Source organism: Labrus bergylta, chromosome 12, assembly GCF_963930695.1.
Source record: "Labrus bergylta chromosome 12, fLabBer1.1, whole genome shotgun sequence".
Classification (NCBI taxonomy): Eukaryota; Metazoa; Chordata; class Actinopteri; order Labriformes; family Labridae; genus Labrus; species Labrus bergylta.
In genome coordinates, this window is record NC_089206.1 from 23,908,242 (window position 1) to 23,926,993 (window position 18,752).

General features: G+C 40.2%; 1 protein-coding gene across 8 annotated transcripts; it reads left to right on the plus strand.

Annotated features, from left to right (window-relative positions):
• Positions 1-1,069: 1,069 nt before the first annotated feature.
• Positions 1,070-18,341, plus strand: csde1 (cold shock domain containing E1, RNA-binding). Of its 8 annotated transcripts, none has more exons than XM_065960929.1 (23): positions 1,070-1,227; positions 3,529-4,179; positions 5,356-5,622; positions 7,574-7,772; positions 7,906-8,072; positions 8,847-8,933; positions 9,251-9,348; positions 9,440-9,521; positions 9,611-9,739; positions 11,935-12,060; positions 12,210-12,425; positions 12,960-13,130; positions 13,227-13,391; positions 13,566-13,577; positions 13,758-13,775; positions 14,516-14,623; positions 14,868-15,046; positions 15,138-15,250; positions 15,353-15,472; positions 15,564-15,742; positions 15,882-16,045; positions 16,179-16,311; positions 16,863-18,341. In XM_065960929.1, the coding sequence occupies exons 3-23, from the start codon at positions 5,497-5,499 to the stop codon at positions 16,908-16,910; spliced, it is 2,640 nt and encodes an 879-aa protein (XP_065817001.1). In that variant the 5' UTR covers positions 1,070-1,227; positions 3,529-4,179; positions 5,356-5,496; the 3' UTR covers positions 16,911-18,341. The 8 variants fall into 8 exon arrangements, with proteins under 8 accessions (XP_065817001.1, XP_065816998.1, XP_065817000.1 ...); XM_065960926.1 differs by lacking the exon at positions 5,356-5,622 and adding an exon at positions 6,774-6,962; XM_065960928.1 differs by lacking the exon at positions 5,356-5,622 and adding an exon at positions 6,774-6,962 and having other exon boundaries at positions 12,960-13,100.
• Positions 18,342-18,752: the final 411 nt, after the last annotated feature.

The following is an 18,752-nucleotide window of genomic DNA, read 5'->3' on the forward strand; positions in this document are numbered from 1 at the left end:
TTAATAATCAACCATCGCAAACTAAACACTTTGTATATCGCCATCTGCTGGAGGGTGTAGATATAACTGTCCGATTAATTTGATAACTGAAGCTAAATTTAGGCAATGATTCTGAAATAAATCAGACAAAACAGCTGAGCAACAGGGAAGATATTCTTGATTGCGTTGACATCCCTCACCTTCTAAACCAACATAAAAAACTTTTTCTCGTTTTGAATTTTGTGAAGTTCAGTTTATTTCCGACAAAGAACTGACAATTGAACCATGTTAAGCCAGCATTTTTGTGTTATCTAATTATAATTATTACTGCTTTCCCTCTGTCTCATGTCAATACACACAAATAAAGTGAATTTAAAGGAACACATTTAGTCATGGTTATTTATGCATTACCTATGTTATTGAAGGTGAAGTAATCACCTATCACAAACAGGCATTATCTTTAAGGTCTGTCATTGGCAAATTGTATTTTTCAAATACATACATTTATAAATACGCCTATATTTTCAAAATCTGGTGTGGACAACAGTGTTGTCCATTCTTAAACATCACCAATTCAAGGGGAATAAATAACTGAACGCAGTCTCAACTTATGTCAAGCCTTTTTATTAATTAAAACAATTTAAAGTCTTTATTGTCTTAACCAACTTAAAATGACTAATATAAGAGTTTTAACTCATTCCGCCAGTCGTTTAAACTTGGTTTTGTTTTAGAATATTCGCAATTATGAATACAACAACAACAACTTCCAGTTTAATTGAGAAGTGTTGTGGCCTTAAATGACATTTCTCCCCACTAGATTTCATTCTTGAAAACACCCCCAAGTTGCTACGTGTGCCCTTAGAAATTCTATTGTCAGGAAGATATGTCACTGTGAAGAGTTTAATGTTGGATGTGTCGACTTCAGTGACCGGAACTGGTGATTGAAATTCTGACGACCATTTTTAAAAAGCATAAATGAACAGTTACACGATTTTTGAGTCCCTATAGCAAGCTAGAAAGTATTACGACAACTTCCCCACATATGTATACCCAGGCCCCCATTAATCAGTGCAAGATCGCAATATTAGTTACCCATAAGCATCAGCAGAGCAGAGGTCACTCTTTCTTTCGATAGGCTCTTTGGTCGACCGGGCGCTGTCAAATATCGCGGTATCCGCTTCCCTAATCACTACGTAATGTGCCGTGCTGCTTCTAGCGGCGCTGGTGACAGTGCTGAAAGCTGTTGGGGTGAGTTTTTATTAATATATCTGTTTAAAACATCACTTTTTCTGAAGGAGTTATTAAACGTAGTCTTTTCCTGTAAAGTAGGTGTTTAGAATTGAATGGGGTATCTTGAACAAAGTCATACGCAGAGGTCGGGCCTGGGTGGGGGCTGCCGTGTTTTTCCTCTCCATAAATCACCACACAGCAGCAGCATGCTAGCTAACTGTAGCGGCTATTAGCCACGTAGCATTATGTACGCCCTGTATAAATGAAGTGTCAAACATGCTGATAGACAACGCTGTGTTTTTGAAAATGTTGCTCTGTTGTGTCAAAACAAACAACACTTGATTAAAATGTTCGTTTGGGGACATTTCTGACACACACTAGGAGCAGAGTACGAGCCTCAAATCGGTTGGCGTAGCTTCTTTGTTGTCCCGTCCTCGTGTTGTTAGCTCCTTTAACGTTGTCTTCCCGTTAAAGGAAGAGGTTCAAATCCGTACTGTACTGACAATACAGTTTAGCATTGTACAAAGGGAAAGTACGAAACCCCCTTTACTTAAACCAGAATGGTTCGGGGTTCAGTCTGTCTGTCAGTCGACTCAGCTTCTGTCTGTCTGTACATTGTTTCTGACAGTGCACCACTTCTACAAAGTACGATTTTTATATGCCGAAGTTTCCATGACAACAATGTCACTGTACCAAGCCTTGAAAAAATTGCTAATGAAGCGTAATCATGCTGAGTGACCACAAAACATCCAAAACAAGCAGTTTTTCACACGGAGTCTGGTCTGCGAAATGTACCAAACTTAAAAAACGCATACAACCAAATGTAAAAACAAAACAACAATTCAGCTAAAGTGCTGCGATTTGCCTGATGCAGTGAATTAATTTTCATTGAGCATTAAGAGTTGGAAACGCCCGGGGGGGGGGGGGGGGGGGGAGGGGGGGGGAGATTCGCTGTTTACCACTATAGCGTTAGCAACATGCTAATCAGCCTTGTTCTGTTTGTCCACGCAAGGTCATTAAGAAGATTAGGTTTATTGTGATTGTAAATAACCGGGTGTAATAAGCAGTGAAAAGTGCGAACGCTATGATATGTGGGATTTGTTTAAAAAGCATGTTGTGATTGTGGGATTTGTGCAAAACGTGCTGGTTAGCATTAGATGCGACGTTTTCGACAGCTCTCCTGCCGCAACGTGTTGGATCCGGATCAGGCCGTATTAGCGTTTCCAGCTGAGGATGGCGGATTGCTGGGAAGTCACATGTCTGGTCCTGTCAGAGCGGTGTTTGTTCGGGCCCAGATCGGGATACTACCACGAGACTATTGACATTAAATGCGATCTTTTGGCCATTCTTTATGTTGTACTCCCTTGGTCTGTCTTTTTTTAAGATAAGCGAGCTAAACTATTACATTATTATCTGTGCTAAAACGGACAATCGGAGCTTGTGGTTTTGTGGGTGGACTGTTTTCCTCTTTCTGCGTCACCAAAGCTGAAAGAGGAGCAGAAAAGCCCCTCTCCTCCAAGGTTGTTTTCACTGGAGTCGTTTCTTTTCATTGCTCACAACCTTTAACCCACTTAGCCAACCCATCTTGTGTTAGCTGACTATTTTGTTTGTGCTATCACTGGGTCACACGGCTTTAGTTCTTGTTCGTCAGTAATTATCCCCTTCAGTTGCAAACAAAAGATAAAAGTTGTTTCTAATGTTGTTCGTCTGCATTTTAGATTTCAATCTGATTGATTTTAAGCCCCCCTGCCAAACTGAATCCATTTAAACATTTTACAGCATTAAAATTTAACCTTCTGGGAAGTCAGAAGAGTGGGAGACATTGCGACACAGTCACAGCAGAGCAGAATAGATATCATGTGTCCCTGGTTGGCTCATCCTGCTTGTTTTCAATGATGTGTATATGGGTCAACAACACTACGTTAAAAACTGATCTCCATCAGTAGGTTATACAGAAGTTTAGAAAAACGTACACACATGGTACACACGCACCAAACAACATGTACTATAAGGTATGCTGAGGACTGGTAGGGCCACAGCTCTTCCCTGCCTGTCAGCTGCCTAACATTTTGGGCCTGGGTGGGCTGTATATCAAGAGGCATCTGAGGAAAACCTATTTTTATACTTGTGAGTCTGGGGGCAAAGAATGAAGTCATCTCAGAACTTAAACCCACTGGTGCTTGTGGGTTTATTGTTGTTCATGCAGGATGATGTTCATTTAACACTGTCACAGAATTTCTCTGCTCTTATTGTTTAATTACAAATGTTTAAAAGAAATCAACTCTGCCAAGCTAACGTATTCCGCTTTTCCTCCAACAGTATGAAGTGACACGGAACTGAATTTTTGTACCATCCGCAACTGCTTCAAGTTCAGATCACAACAAAGAAACTGAAGATCAACCTTCCAAAACAAGCAAAGTTGCAACACCGAAGACACATGGAAAACAAAATATAGGATCACTTCAAGGTTTTAAAAACACAAGAAGTAACCAAATCCTTTAACGACCAAAGAAGACTCACATCAGCCCAATTGAAACGCGGAAAGAGAAGCAATCCAACACCCAAGCATATTCTGAGAAGAAAATAACTGATCTGAAACCAGAAGTTTGTGCCTACTCAACAGCTTTGACAAAGCACACGTCCCAACGCTGCTCCTAGCCCTCCTCATCCTCACCACACCACCGACTCACCACCGGGGTGTGGAGTGGGCTGCTGTCTGCTAGTTTTTTCCCCCCATAGATCCCCCTGTTTTCCCCCTCTACGTCTCCCACTGTGTTCAATTATATTTTCTTCTAAGCAGTGTTATTACACCTGCGTTTGCCTTTTTTGTGCTAGATTTCTACCCCTTTTTTTGCTTTATGCAACCATCCAGAACTTGTGCCAGAAACCTGTAACAAGTGTGTGTGTGTGTTCAACTGTGTGCGTGAAGAGATCTGCAGGAACCTACAAGATTCAAGACGACAAATAAAGGTTGGTTTCAGTTTTAATTTACATGATGCATCTAACATGAAGGGACTACAACTGTGCTTTTCAAATACAGTTTATGATTTCCTTTGTCAATTCTTGAACGATTTCCTCCCTAAATTTGCTCAAAATATATCCATGTATGCGGGTTAATAATCCAGATAAAAAGTAATGATACCACAAATAAGATGGTATTCAGAGACTTTATTTGCCCACCCTAATATCCAGATGAAAAACAAAGATTGTGTAACACTCAGTTCTGATTTAGTTTGTACAGCTGTGCTGATATGTCCATGACTTAGATTGTTTTCCTCCATCACTGAGAACAAATAACAGCCAATATGTTATCATAGTTTATTTGATAAATATTTAACTTGGACAAACAAACACCTGTGCTATTATTTTAAAAAATGGCTTTTATTGAAAGTCTATCCATAGTTGGGACCTCATCTATTAGTCTGAGCCTCCAAATTTAAGGTTATGATTATATAGAGCATCTATTATCACTGGTTAGCACAAACTCAGCCAGAAAGCGTCAAAAATAATCCACGAGATGTACACTATTACATTTATTGCCTTATGAATTAAAAATCCTTTGATTACATATTTGTAAAACTGCATGTTTTTTTGTTTTCATCTATATGCGTTTAAACGGAACGTCTTTTGGAGTTGGACTGAAAAATACATTTGAAACTCATCTTGGGCATTGAAAAAATGACCCTTTTCACCCATTTCTAATTTTGTAGACCAAATAACTAGTCGATGATTCAAGAAAATAATTGAAGTGACAACCCACGTTCCTGTAAGTTGCAGCTCTTGTGTAACATTCCTTACTTGAAGTGATTGAAATTATTGATACTACAACTGTTAGATTTTATCATGTCGGTGACCTCCACATTTCTATTTGCCATAAATATTCCTTAAATGTAAGCCAGCTAAACTGCCAGCACCAAACAGTTAAACGGGTTATTCACTTCAGTTTGAGACTGATTTGATTGCCTTCCCACACCCAGCCCGCACTTTTTCCTGTTCTGCTGTATCAAATCTTATCCTCCATGATTTCGGCCTCCTCTGGGGGATAAAAAGCCCGCAGCTATTTTTCCTTTTGTTTGTGACACTTGGCACACTGGCTGACCTATCTGCCTTACCCGTTATGTTTGTTCCTTCTCTTCACCCTTGCAGACATCCAGCGGTGTATCATTTGGGTGGTTACATAGGAAATAGAACTTAACCGTCAAGCCAAAAAAAAAGCAAAAAAAAAACAGACAAGTAATCAAGTTCAACAAGTGCTCGAGGAAGTTTGGTCCGAGTTTATGGGAAAATATGGGCAGCCCCTGGAAAGGCTTTGTTGAGTTTACCTTGCCTGCGTCGCCACCCACCGCGTTTGTTAGCGCTGACCTGAGCAGCACCTCCCCTGTCGGACTCAGCCTGTCGCCATATGGCCGATCCGTAAGTTCCACCTTCCCACCTCTTTTTCTACGTGCCCCACCCCATTGAACACCATCCACCCACCTTGCCCTGCATTTCTCTGCTGTGAATGGCCTAACCTCTTTCATCCTTTCCGGGCTCCCGAGACAAGCCTCTACTCAATTTTGTTGCAGGGTGAGGGGTGTTCTGGCGATAAATCTTGTTCAATTTGGGGTTTTAGTTTTGTTTCAAAACTCCTTAAGAGACTCCTCATTGAGAATGAAAAAAGATTTGTTTTGCGTCACAATCCTTAAATATTTCGCCCAGGCATCAGACATGTATGTGGGGCTCAATCAAGGCTGATTCCATGAATTCGCTCAAATCGTAGCTTTCATGAAAAGATCGCAAAAAGGATCAAATTACTTACCTATTGGTCCCTTGGGAAAATATCGAAGTATTGTAAAGTTTATGATAGGGCCTGAAAGCAGAGGCTGCTCTGGGACCCCCCTCATAACCCATAACCCATCACCAACTCTGTTCACTGTAGATGCACCGCTGTCATTTTCTGATTCTCCATCTTCAGTAGTTTTTTTTTATTTTTTTTACTCGACCTTTAGTAAACTTTGCAACACCTTACCTAAACCACTTCCCCATGAACTGGCTGTGCAAGTTGGTCGATATTTTCAGGTGTTCTTCAGTCTTTTAATCTGTTGGAATACACAGGAGTTGTCTACTCGTCTTGAATTCGATTGATTACTTTGTCATGGTAAAGGAGTATCGTTACAGAGCGGTATACCAGCTTGGTATTTTGGTTTCAGGAACTCCTTTAGGGTTTGAATGAGGTCATGAAGGGCTTAAATAAGAAAGCAAATTTAGCGTATCGTATTTCTGTGATTTTATCTATGTTGAGGTCTGGATCAAGGATGTCTTCATTTTATACAAAGGGCATTTTGTTGTAAAGGCAGCTGTAACTTAATCAACAGGGAAATGGTGAATATTTAATAAAAAAACAATTGTGAAATTATTAATCGACCAGTGGCTCTACTGTTCCTGCAACATGGCATACTGTATCCATGTCCAGTGGAAGGCAACGTGAGCTCATTAGACAGGGGTCAACTTGGGGCAGCTTGGCGAAAAATGTGAAATGATCATGACACTGCTCCCTTTTCAAAGCTGCTGCCTCCTTCCAACAGCATATCCCAGCCCTAACCCCAGTGTCAGAAATGGAAAGAGGCTCTTCCGAACCACCAGTGGCGCGCAACACTGGCCCCACCCCCTCTTCCTCTACCGACCCCGTGCCTATACCCCGCTCCTCTTCCGTCTCATGTCATCCCCACCCAGGAAGTAAAAAACACAAGCGGACTCCTCTGTATCAGAGATCAGTAAGAGGGCATGTTTGGTGGTGCAAACATTGACTCTAACGGCCCTTTTGAGCAGCTGTGGTCATGTAGCGTTTGCTAACAGCATGGTGTGTAGCTGTGTGAAGTGAAACCAGGATGTAAAGGCAGATTAAGTGACTTTCTATTATTTGATAGTTGGCTTGTTGAGGAAAGTTAACGGTTTTCAAACACTTGTGTATCTAACAAAAATTGCATGAAATGATGCGGTTGTTGGTTTTTAGGTGCTGAGACTAAAATCTCTTGAAGTTTGAGTGAACTTTGACTTCTAAATGTCATGTCACTTGTAAGCAAACTAGAAAATGCCAGTCTTTTTCTTTCTTTTTTGTAAAGATTCAAACAAGTTCTATCAAGTTATTTTCACTGTTCTTGTCTGCGGAAGAGAAGAAACCCCCCCAAAGACCGTCGCTTTACTTTTTCTTTTTAGCCTCTCAACTTCTAAAATTTGCTGTACCTGCATGATTGAAGTGTTTTTTTGTTTGTTTTTGTTCTTTAAGGTTGGCCTTAAACACCACATTAAACTGTTTGGTTTTTTGCCTGCTTCATATTGAGCCACTGCTGGATCCATTTCAACACTTGCTTCTCTTTCTCCCCAGATGAGTTTTGACCCTGGCATGCTCCATAACAATGGACACACTGCATATGCCAACGGCACAGGGCCTGGCATTAGAGAGATTGGCGTGGTGGAGAAGCTACTGACCTCCTACGGGTTCATCCAGTGCTCAGAACGTCAGGCTCGTCTCTTTTTCCACTGTTCCCAGTACAATGGCAACCTGCAGGAGCTTAAAATAGGAGGTGAGAGTTTCTGAACTTGTCCTCCAATCATGAATAGTTAAAACACCTGAGCTGGGTTACTGAAACTTAAGTTGTCTGTGTATCATTAACCAGATTGTTGTTGTGTGGTTGTCTTCTGCTTCTCTCTCCTCAGATGATGTTGAGTTTGAGCTTTCCTCTGACAGGCGCACTGGCAAGCCCATAGCAGTGAAGCTGCTAAAGATAAAGCCAGAGGTGCTGCCAGAGGAGCGGATCTCGGGCCAGGTGGGGCCAGACCTGCACGCCTATCCCTTTACTGTGCTGCATGGTTATATTCATCCAGTTAAGGAACACCATTTTATTTTTGGTTCTGTCCTTGTCTGTCCACCTAATATTTATATTTACATGGCCCATTGTCTTTTCTTTTTGGGGCAGGGGATGTAATTGTAAGTACATTGTGAAATTAGAACCCCCTGTAATCCCACATCTAAATTACAGAATAACTTTTCCACAAAGTTTTACAGTACATTTTAACTTAAGATTTGGCTTGCTGTGCTGACATGCATGAGTGCTGAAAGTATAGAATGTCTATTGAACAAATATAGTCAAGTGATCCATTGTAATTGGTGTATTCATTTCTCATCGAACACTCAGGAAAACTAGTGTAGAACACATGGACTTCTCAGAAACTTGACCTTTTTTGCATCATGAGTTTGAGCTCAACAGGGGCACTCAGAGCTGTGCCTTTAGACTTCTGTGCTCACCTCATTATTTACAATTCATATCGTACAAGCAATGCTGCTTGACTTGTAATGTATACACATAATAATATAAGCAGAGAACAACGTGACTCCACAAGGCTGCACTAGGTGTAGGGACACTATCAGAGCTTGATACACATTTCTCACTGAAGCAAAATCATAAACAGTCAACGCCGTTAACTTGCGGCACCACATCCGTGACACTTGATATACTTGTTACTGTGACATTTGAAATTCAGCCATTTCATCCATTATCTGTGCATTAGTATTTTAGTTGGGCTTTTTGTTTTTTTACAATCAATATTCTCTCTTGGATTGGAAAATCAGATTGCTAACTGTTTCCACCTTTCTGCAGGTTGTCTCGTCCATCCCCATGCATTTGGATGGAAAGTCTGCTCCTGGCCAGGTGCCCACTGGCAGCGTTTGTTATGAAAGGAACGGGGTAAGAGAAGTGGCATGGATTGTAGCTTGTTGGCTAAATTAACTCCGGGATGGAGTATTAAAAGCTCCCTCCATGTTTTATTAAACATATTACACCAAAAATCATTATGTGGAGGCAGATATTGTCTATATGACACCATATGCTGCTCGGAGCTGCATGTGTTTTAGAGCTCTCTCTGACTTGGTTAACACACTATCAGCCTCCACCTCACACATCTTACTGTCCTAAATAAGTTGGCATTCTCTCTTAATGGGTTGTCTTGAATGTGAAATACTTTAGTCAATTTGTCTTCATTTGTTTTTTTACTGACTCGACAGGAAGTGTTCTATCTAACCTACACTCCTGATGATGTGGAAGGTAATCTCCACCTGGACACAGGCGACAAAGTCAGCTTTTACATGGACACCAACAAGCAGTGAGTCTAAACTTCAGTTTTAATTTAGTTTTAGTTAGTAATTCCCAGCTTGAAACCAATTTGTATATTTATCACTCTTTTTGTTTTTTAGCACTGGTGCCGTTAGTGCTCGTAATATTCAACTTGTGAAGAAAAAGCAAATGAGGTGCCAGGGCGTGGTGTGTGCAACAAAGGTAAGGGACACTGATATGGTTTGATAGACCTGTTTCATTTTAGGTTATCTTTGACTTCCTGGTTAACACGGCATTGTGATGCTTTTCAGGAGGCGTTTGGATTCATTGAGAGAGCTGATGTAGTGAAGGAGATCTTCTTTCACTACAGCGAGTTCAAGGGCGATCTGGAGGCTCTGCAGGCTGGAGATGATGTGGAATTTACCATTAAAGACAGAAATGTAGGTGTTATGTGTTTTTCATCCTTTATGCCAAGAAGTAACCCAGTAGCAATTTAACTTTACACATTGTTATGGCCTCCCATCACAGGAAAAATACAGAAAAACAGATGTGAAATGAGAGGAAAAAGCCAAATGTCCTGGAAAATGATTTTAACATTTCTCCTGATTTTTATATCGGAGTTCCCCACTACTGATGCCACTGTGATCTAACAAGTGCTTAATTATGCCAAGGATCATATAAAATAGTGATGGTAGTGAATGTACAGTATGAAGGCGATAAGCCGTAAACGTGACGTCACACAGTAACACCTGCAGGATGGATGACGTGGAGGTAACACATCTGTAGTGGCCGACCGTCAAATAATATAAAAAAATATCATGTTTCAGGTGTAAAATGATGTCGCTGCCGACTTCTTTCAGTAGTTTGTATCAGTCGAATAGGTTAATGTTGTTGTATGTTTTGTTAAACTGTACAATGTTACGTTGGTTAGCATGTTTGGCTCCGTTGCTAAAAAAAACGTGCTAGCTAGCTAGTTTCGCATGCAAATGTTTTAAAGTTTGTGATCCTCTGCGATCCTTGCAGCGCTGGTTTCTAATGTGTGTTTGGCATTGTTGGGAGTGTTTGATAACGAATGAGACGTCGTGGTTAAAACTTTGAATGGCAGCCAAACCGTGAGCGAGTCAAACACCGGCTAAATACTGGTGAACGGTACTATTTAATAAAAAACTCTTTGCTAGCATCTTCTCCTCAAATGGACCGTATCATGACTGTGCAATATATACATCACAAGTAATGTATCTTAGACTCGTAACTTTTGGTTTTAGCCATCATAGTGTGTCTTTCAGTTTTGCTACCGCCGTTATTCGTATATTGATAAGTTGTCACAGTGAAAGCACAAGACAGCAGCTTTACTCTGAAGCTCAGACAGTGTGGCTCTGGATTGTGCAGTATTATAAAACACTTCATTGTCTGTTGTACATTCACTGAAGCTTAAAGCAAAATGATTTTACATCAGATTAATTGATGGAATAATCAGTGTTATAGAGAAAAGGGAAGCGGTGGCATCTCTCGCAAAGACTCTGTGAAACCTGCAGGAAAGTGTCTATAAAACTACACTAAACTCAGTGAGGAACAATTATTTGAGTGTTACATTTGTCATCTTAAACATTAACCACTTTGCTGGATTAATATCCACAATTTTGAGCTTTTTTAAATGATCATTTGCTGTTATAATAATTTTTAGTAAGGCAGGTGCAAGATACTTTCGTCTGCGCCTTCTACATAGAATAGTTCGAGAATTGTTTAATGTACTTACAATAATTCAATGAAATGGTATACATCTACAGGTGTATTTGTGTTATTGTATGATCAATTTGTCATAATTTATAAGCATGTAAGAGTTCATGGTTATAGCCATAGACTGCACATCTTTTGAATTAGACTTCCACAGAAAGGGACATGTTGCTGTATGTATGAGCACAATGTGTTCCTGTCATACCAGCTGAATTGTCATGCAAAGAATTACATCTAGGAAAGAGTAGGAGTCCTGAATAACAAAACCAAGAAATCTGAAACATGCTGAGGGGTTCCTGCTTAGGGGGGAACAAAAAGGGAACCGTTAAGAGGAAAGCCAAGCATTCCTCGCCATACTTCTGCCCACTGTGTGCACCAGTGCTGGTGTTTTGTTGAAAAGTGCTACCTATTGAGATGATCTACCATGCAGCTCTGACCAGTACTGGGAAAATTTGATAGGGGAGAGAGATACTTCCTCGAAAGTCTTGTCAAAAGGTTTCATTTTGGAATATCTTAACATGCCTCCATGTTACTTACAGTGCAAATGCAGTGAGTAGAGGTGTTTTAGTGAGTTATGAATTAATGTGAAATTATTTAATTCTGTTGGCATCATTTCATTGTGGGGATACGGATAGCCATCTTCATTCATTTCATGCCATGGTAGTATTTTTCTACAAGGCAGCACAATTGACAGAACACCTGCACTCCCTGCAACTCTTAATCACCTCCTACAACCTGAGCGCTAATTAGACTCAGGTGTGCAGCTCCCAGAGAGAGAGTAGGGAGACCAGAGCTGCTTGTAACACACACATCCTCTTTGGACCAACTTTGACATCTGTTACTCTTTAATTACCTGCCTGAAAACGTGTAGTCTAAACATGTTACGTGCTTGTTTCTGTAGGGTAAAGAGGTTGCTACAGATGTGAGACTGCTCCCCCAAGGGACAGTCATCTTTGAGGATATCAGCATTGAGCAGTTTGAAGGCACTGTCGTCAAGGTCATACCCAAGGTTCCCACCAAAAACCAGGCAAGTAGATTACAATTCAGGAGAGTTCAAGTCTCGTATTTGTGAAAATGCTTTTGCTGAGAAAGCACATGTGTAACTATGAACCACTAAGCAAGAGTGTAAGAGATTATTATTTTTTATTAACAAATCTTTCCCTCCTGCTTCCATAGAACGACCCTCTCCCAGGTCGTATTAGTGCCCGGATTGGTTTCACTGACAAGGAACTACCGTTTGGTGAAAAGGACACTAAGTCCAAGGTGACTCTCCTGGAGGGAGACCACATTCAGTTCAACATCTCAACGGACCGCAGAGACAAGCTGGAGAGGGCCACAAACATCGACATCTACCCAGACACCTTTGACTTCACAAAGGAGACCCGAGAGATGGTGAGATATGCACACACACACAAAAAAGGAAACCAGTACAGTGTAAGAGAGGCATCCTGGGGAAGATATAAAAACCTGCTTTGGGCAAATAGATTTTGACATCTTGTCCAATAAGGATAGTGCATTCATAAATTAAAAATATTTACTCCTTCAGTTTGACCTTAAGAAGACTATGCTTACTTTTGCATTCAGAACATAAACCTATTTTTTTTTTTTTTTTTTACCAAATTTGTGTTGCTGCTTAAATGTTGTTCGTATTTACTTTTCGTATACGGACTTTCAAAGTTTTGTTTTAGACTAATTTTCCTTTGGGGGGGGGAAAGGGCAAAACAAATAGGCCTTACATATCCATTAAAACATTTACAATGCTACATTTATCATGTCACTAACGACACACGATTAAAACAACGATGCATGTTTTTCTTGCCTTGTTGTAAAGATAAAGGATAGTATTATTTATGAGGGGCTGCATTCATGTAACTGAAGTGAATGCTTTTTCAGACATTATTTTTGTGTCACCCCATCTTTTTGCAGGGTGTGATTGCAGCAATACGCGATGGCTTTGGCTTCATTAAATGTGTCGATCGAGATGCGAGGATGTTTTTTCACTTCAGTGAAGTTCTAGAGGAGAGTCAGCTGCACATCTCTGATGAAGTGGAGTTCACTGTTGTGCCTGTAGGTCCTCTTTATAACCTTTTCGCAAAAGTATGTATCCTGGATGATCATTTAAGCAGGCACATTCGTATCATTATACATGGATTCTAATGTGCGTTCCCTAAGTGAATGTTCTGTTGTTGGCAGGATATGCTGTCGGCTCAAAGGAATCATGCAGTGCGAATCAAGAAGCTGCCCAAGGGCACAGTGTCCTTCCATACCCAGTCTGAGCAGCGCTTTGTGGGCGTGGTAGAGAAAGAGCTTGTGGCAACCGCCAACAAGAATACCAGTCCAACCAGGGGAAAAGAAAAGGTAAAATATTGCACAATTGTGACACACTACACAGGGAAATACCCCGGTAACAGAAGCATTACAGTTAACCCCTCACTCGAGTCCACTTCCTTTCTTTCCAGTCTTTTGTTTTAAGTTTTTAATTGTCTTCTTTGTTTTCTTCTTCAATGACACCATCCTGTTCATGCTGGTTAGAAAAAAGACAAGGTAGGATGTGCATGAAGCAGCAGTAATAGCCTCTTAAAGTAATGATTAAGATGCTCATTTGTTAGTTATAATCTTAGTATATTGATCCTCCTAACATTTAGTCTAAGATATGGCATTAATCAACAAATAAAGCAGTATAAGATCACTGTATTCACCAGCATCCTCTCTCTACTTTTCAAGGGTAAAGTTGTAGAAAAGGTCAGTCTTAGCAGGCCTCTGGCCCGATGATTGCCTCTTTAACCCCTTTGTTTTACAGCATGGTATTTGATCACCATTTGATAACCCGTAGAAACGTGGACTCTCTCTACCACTGAGTGCGTTGTAGGGCTGCACAGTTACTTATGAGACAGGAATCCCAATTACTAATATGGCCAGTTTCAGAGGTATTTGGAAGTTTCCATCACTTTCTTTTGGTCCTTCTTAATCTTGTATCAGCACCTGGTCGAGTGATTTTCTTTGTTGTTTTTACTCCACCACGCTCTGGTCTCAATCACTATTTGTTTTTTGAGTTTTCCACTGAAACAATTAACGTATACAAATTGGCAGCAACACACAGCAGATTAGGGATCATAAAATATTCATGCAGCCTGGCCATCTTCATTCAACCACTTTTTATTTCATACTTTTCCCCCACAAAAATGAGTAATTATGCAGCCTTGCATTGTAGGCCGTATCTCAGAGCTGTTGCTGCAGACGTAGCTAACACTAACCAACTAGAGTGATGCGCCGGTGCCTCGGTTATGCTTGTGTAGGCCATCTGCCCACCATCTTTTAATCAACTACATCTCAGCTCATCTCATTGAGTCAGTCAAGACATAAGGTAGTGTTCACCTGTTTAGTGTAGTATTGATAGGAAAATCAGCTTTGCTCGAGCCAACCGGATCAGCATTAGGATTTGTAATTATTGGAAAGATAATGATTTTATTTTGTTTCTGTAGGAAACGGAGGAAGGAACAATTGCATATGAAGACTGTGGAGTGAAGCTCACTGTGCCATTTCATGCCAAGGACCTGGAGGGGGGAGGTCTGCCACAAGCCGGAGATAAGGTATTTTAAGTCAGGCGGTTTAAGTCAAAACTCATGTGCAATAGTTGGTGACCCTGCTTGAAAAGAAACCCAGCATATAAAGACATGTTGACAATTAAAACAAATGTATAATACAAATAAAATGCACTAGAATTTTTCACATTTTCATAAACTGTAGAAATCTAATCACTTGCTAGCTTAAATATTGTTACACTAAACTTGAAGACATAGATTTATCTATCTTATCATGCTTTTTATTTTTTAGGTGGAGTTTTCAATTAATGAAGTGAAGCGAACCGGCCTGCAGAGTGCTGTCTCCATCAGAGTCATGAATAGAAACTCCTCCAACACAAAGAGACTGCATGGATTTGTCGCCACGCTGAAGGACAACTTCGGTTTTATTGAGACAGCGAATCATGATCAAGAGATATTTTTTCACTACAGGTAAGGAACACAAAGATGCCTGTGACTGATTTTATTTTTGGCATCCAAAGATCTGTAGATTCATAACAAAGTCTGTCTGTCTTCATCTCAGTGAAATGTGTGGGGATTTGGAGAACTTGGAGCTGGGCGACACGGTGGAGTACACTCTCTCGAAGGGCAAAGGAAACAAAGTCAGCGCTGAAAAGGTTACTAAAGTGGCTGCAGGTATGAGGGGGAATTCATTTCTTTGATTTTAATAATTTGTCTTGACATGACTGTGAAAGTAAAATTGGCTACAAATAAAGGCTCAATTTTATACATTTTCAGTGAATGGCATTGGTGACGATGTTGTGGCAACAGTGATGATGGGTAAAGTCATCCGTCCCTTGCGTAGTGTGGATCCTTCACAGACGGAATACCAAGGGCTAATCGAGGTCGCAGAGGAAGGTCGGTGTCAGATTACAAAGTGTATAGTTAACTTCTGGTTACTTAGAAATCATAATTTTGGGGTAATTAAAGATGTCTTTCCTGGTTTCAGGTGGGGTTAAAGGTTCAAATTATCCCTTTGGAATCATGGGTATGTCAAACAAGGCAGACTGTCTGCAGAAAGGTGAACTTGTCAAGTTCCAGGTGTGCACAGTAACCCAAACTGGACAGAAGATGGCATGCAATGTGGTCCCTCAACGTAGAGCCATGGTGGAGTGTGTCAAAGACCAGGTAGAGAGCAACTTTACTAAATCTCATCATGCATTACATCTATATATATATATATATATATATATATATATCTCAAAAACCAGGTGATGCTGGAGTCAGTAAATGTCCATGAATCATGACTGTGTGTTGTTTCTCCCAGTTTGGCTTCATCACATACGAAGTTGGTGAAAGCAAGAAGCTGTTCTTCCATGTTAAAGAGGTGCAAGATGGCCTTGAGCTCCAGACTGGGGATGAGGTGGAGTTTTCGGTTGTCCTCAATCAACGCACAGGAAAATGTAGTGCCTGCAACGTGCGCCGAGTCAGGTGAGGACTTCTGCTGCAGACGATGAAGATGCTGTTGTCCGCTTTAGTTCAATCAAATAATACGGAACTTTTTATCAACACATAAAATGATGCTCGTCTTAAATTCTCATTACTTGTCTTTCTACTGCGACAGTGAGGGGCCGAAACCTGTGGCAACTCCACGTCCTGATCGTCTGGTGAACAGACTGAAGAGCATCACTCTTGACGACGCCAGTGCTCCTCGTCTGGTCATTGTAAGACAGCCCCGTGGTCCCGATAATTCAAAGGTAGGACCACTCCTGTTCTCCTGCCACATTTTACCTGTCCAATAAAGTAACTTCTCTTCTTGGAATTGATATTGTATCAAGTGCACTGCATTTAATTATTTTCTTTACTGCTCTCTCAGTGGGGAAAATTAACGGCTTGTTAACCATGATATGATTATTGAGAAATGGTGAAAATTGTTACCAAACATCATCTATATTAGTTCTTAAATCAGGGCTATTTACTGGAGAACATGTAGGTGCTGAATTAGGTTTGACTATCTTACATGGGAAAATTCATATTGCAATTAATAGGACAGGTATTCAATTTGAAATACAATTCACGTGTAGCAGAAGTGATAATTTGTGCAGCAGTTTTTTAATGGAGATCATAATCAGGATGTTACATTTGTTGTTTTCTACCAAACAAACCTGATTTCTTGCATCTGGAATATTTATCTTGCAAAGTTTTAGAATAAATGCTTCTAGACTAGTATTGTATTTATGAACTGTTACGTAATTGTTATTTCACACGTCTGCAACATCAAATGTGCCCTTCCTGTGTGTCTATGCAGGGCTTTAATGTGGAGCGCAAGAACCGCCAGCCTGGTGTAATCGACTGAGCAATACAGAGCCCACCCTGTTTGGTGTTGTTGGATGATGTCCTGACAGGCACAACAGGGTACAAGGGAATATGATTTGACACATGCTTGTACACAAAGTCAATAAAACAAAAAAAACATGCGCCACACATACAGTAATCGGCATGTGTAATCTTTGTCCCCATTGAAACCTGCGCGGGAACTTCTCATTCCACAGTTCCCTGCCTCCCATGTGTGTACGTGGGATCTCTGAGTGTGTGTGATGTATCCTAAAGTCATTATAGTGTGCAACGGAGGTATTTGTTTCTGAGGGCCCTGTCCCTCTAAATCAGAGTGGTGACTGTGTGTCTGTCTGCGTCCTGATCATTTGAATCTGCTTTGTCTGGAATTCTGCACCTGTAATCTGTCCCGTATGAGTGTGACTGTTGGCATGTCTTTAAGCGTCGGCTCCATTTTTTTTCTTTCTCTCATACTTTTGCTTACCCCTGGAAACTCGCAATGGTTTCATTGTAAAGTTTCCACGACTGTATGCTTTCCTATAAGACGCATAAAGCAAAGTTCCCTCCATAAGGAGGATCATATTTCTCATATGTGCGAGCTTAAACTGAGGATTCTTCTCTGCTCGGTTTTTTTGAGCAGTTTTTAAAATGCTTTATTGAAGAGCTGAAGTGAAAGCATGGTGTGTGTTTGTGTGTGAGAGAGAGATGTAATCTAATGGGATTTACTTTAACCCATCTGGAGCCTTTAGATACCTTTTTGGTATTCACATGTTCCACTTAAGCAATTTTTCCCAGGTGCAGAATTCCTCGTGGCATCTTATATCTGCAGTTCTTTTATACAATGTTTTTTTTCTTGCACATATTTTTGCTTTTTTTTTTTTTTTTTTTCCATTGAAACTCAATCTGCTAATATTGAATAAAGTAAGAATAATAAGGTGCCTAAAAACTACAAGCAAAAGGAAATGAAAAGAAAAAAAGACAAACAAAAACATTAGATGTATCCTCTGTTCCCAGCCAACCGCCAAAACATTCAGAACAATCTTAGGGTGGCTTTCTTTTCTAGTAGAAATAATACTGATATGCATCCCAAACCTGTGGGTTGAACTATACTGTATGTATTGTGTGCTTTTTTCTTTTTTTTTTTTTTCTTTCCTTTCTTAGTGAAAGTTCAAACTTGAGATATAACGAAACAAATTTAACTTAACGGAGAGAGGTAAAGTATTAGAAATCCAGTTAAAAGAAAAAAAAAAAAATGGAAAAAAAAGCATCAAGAATCAGTTACTGTGCTCTGCAGACTCGGTGCAGATGCTGTTGTGCCTCTGCACATTGAGTTACAGTCAAAATTTATTTCAACTTTGGAGGTCACTGGGTTTCAGTTAAACCACGTACAGAAGTTCTCATGTACTTTTGTTAATGGTCTTGAATGAAACAAATTAAAGTTTTATGAAAATCATGACATGTTTGTTGTTTCTTTATTCTGAGTTTGCTCTCTTTAATACTGCACAAAAACAACTTGAAGCTTCGCTGTGGAAACGATTCTGGTGCGAATCTTGCATCCTATTCTAGGTCATTGTTTGTAAAAAAAGGTGTAATTGCATTAGGTCTGAACAATGTGAGAAATAAGCAATGTACGTTAAAATTGTTCTATATTGTAACCATATGGAGATTGTATAAAAGTTAATGATGGCATATCAGGTAGAACTCGGTTTCAATTTGTATCCTAGCTGTTTTCTGGTTTTCATTAAACCTTTTTGCAACAGGTCTCTCCTGTATCCATATATGAACAAAAATATTTTTTCCCCTGACTAATGCATATGCACCAATTAATCTGAAGGTAACTGATGGCTAGCTTAAGCATCATCAG

Excerpts from the sequence above, each read along its gene's own strand:
- csde1 (XM_065960926.1), top strand. The coding sequence starts at position 6,804 with ATGGAAAGAGGCTCTTCCGAACCACCAGTGGCGCGCAACACTGGCCCC. Across the intron at positions 7,773-7,905 it reads GCAGGAGCTTAAAATAGGAG|ATGATGTTGAGTTTGAGCTT; the intron begins GTGAGAGTTTCT and ends CTCTCTCCTCAG. Across the intron at positions 9,522-9,610 it reads GCGTGGTGTGTGCAACAAAG|GAGGCGTTTGGATTCATTGA; the intron begins GTAAGGGACACT and ends GATGCTTTTCAG.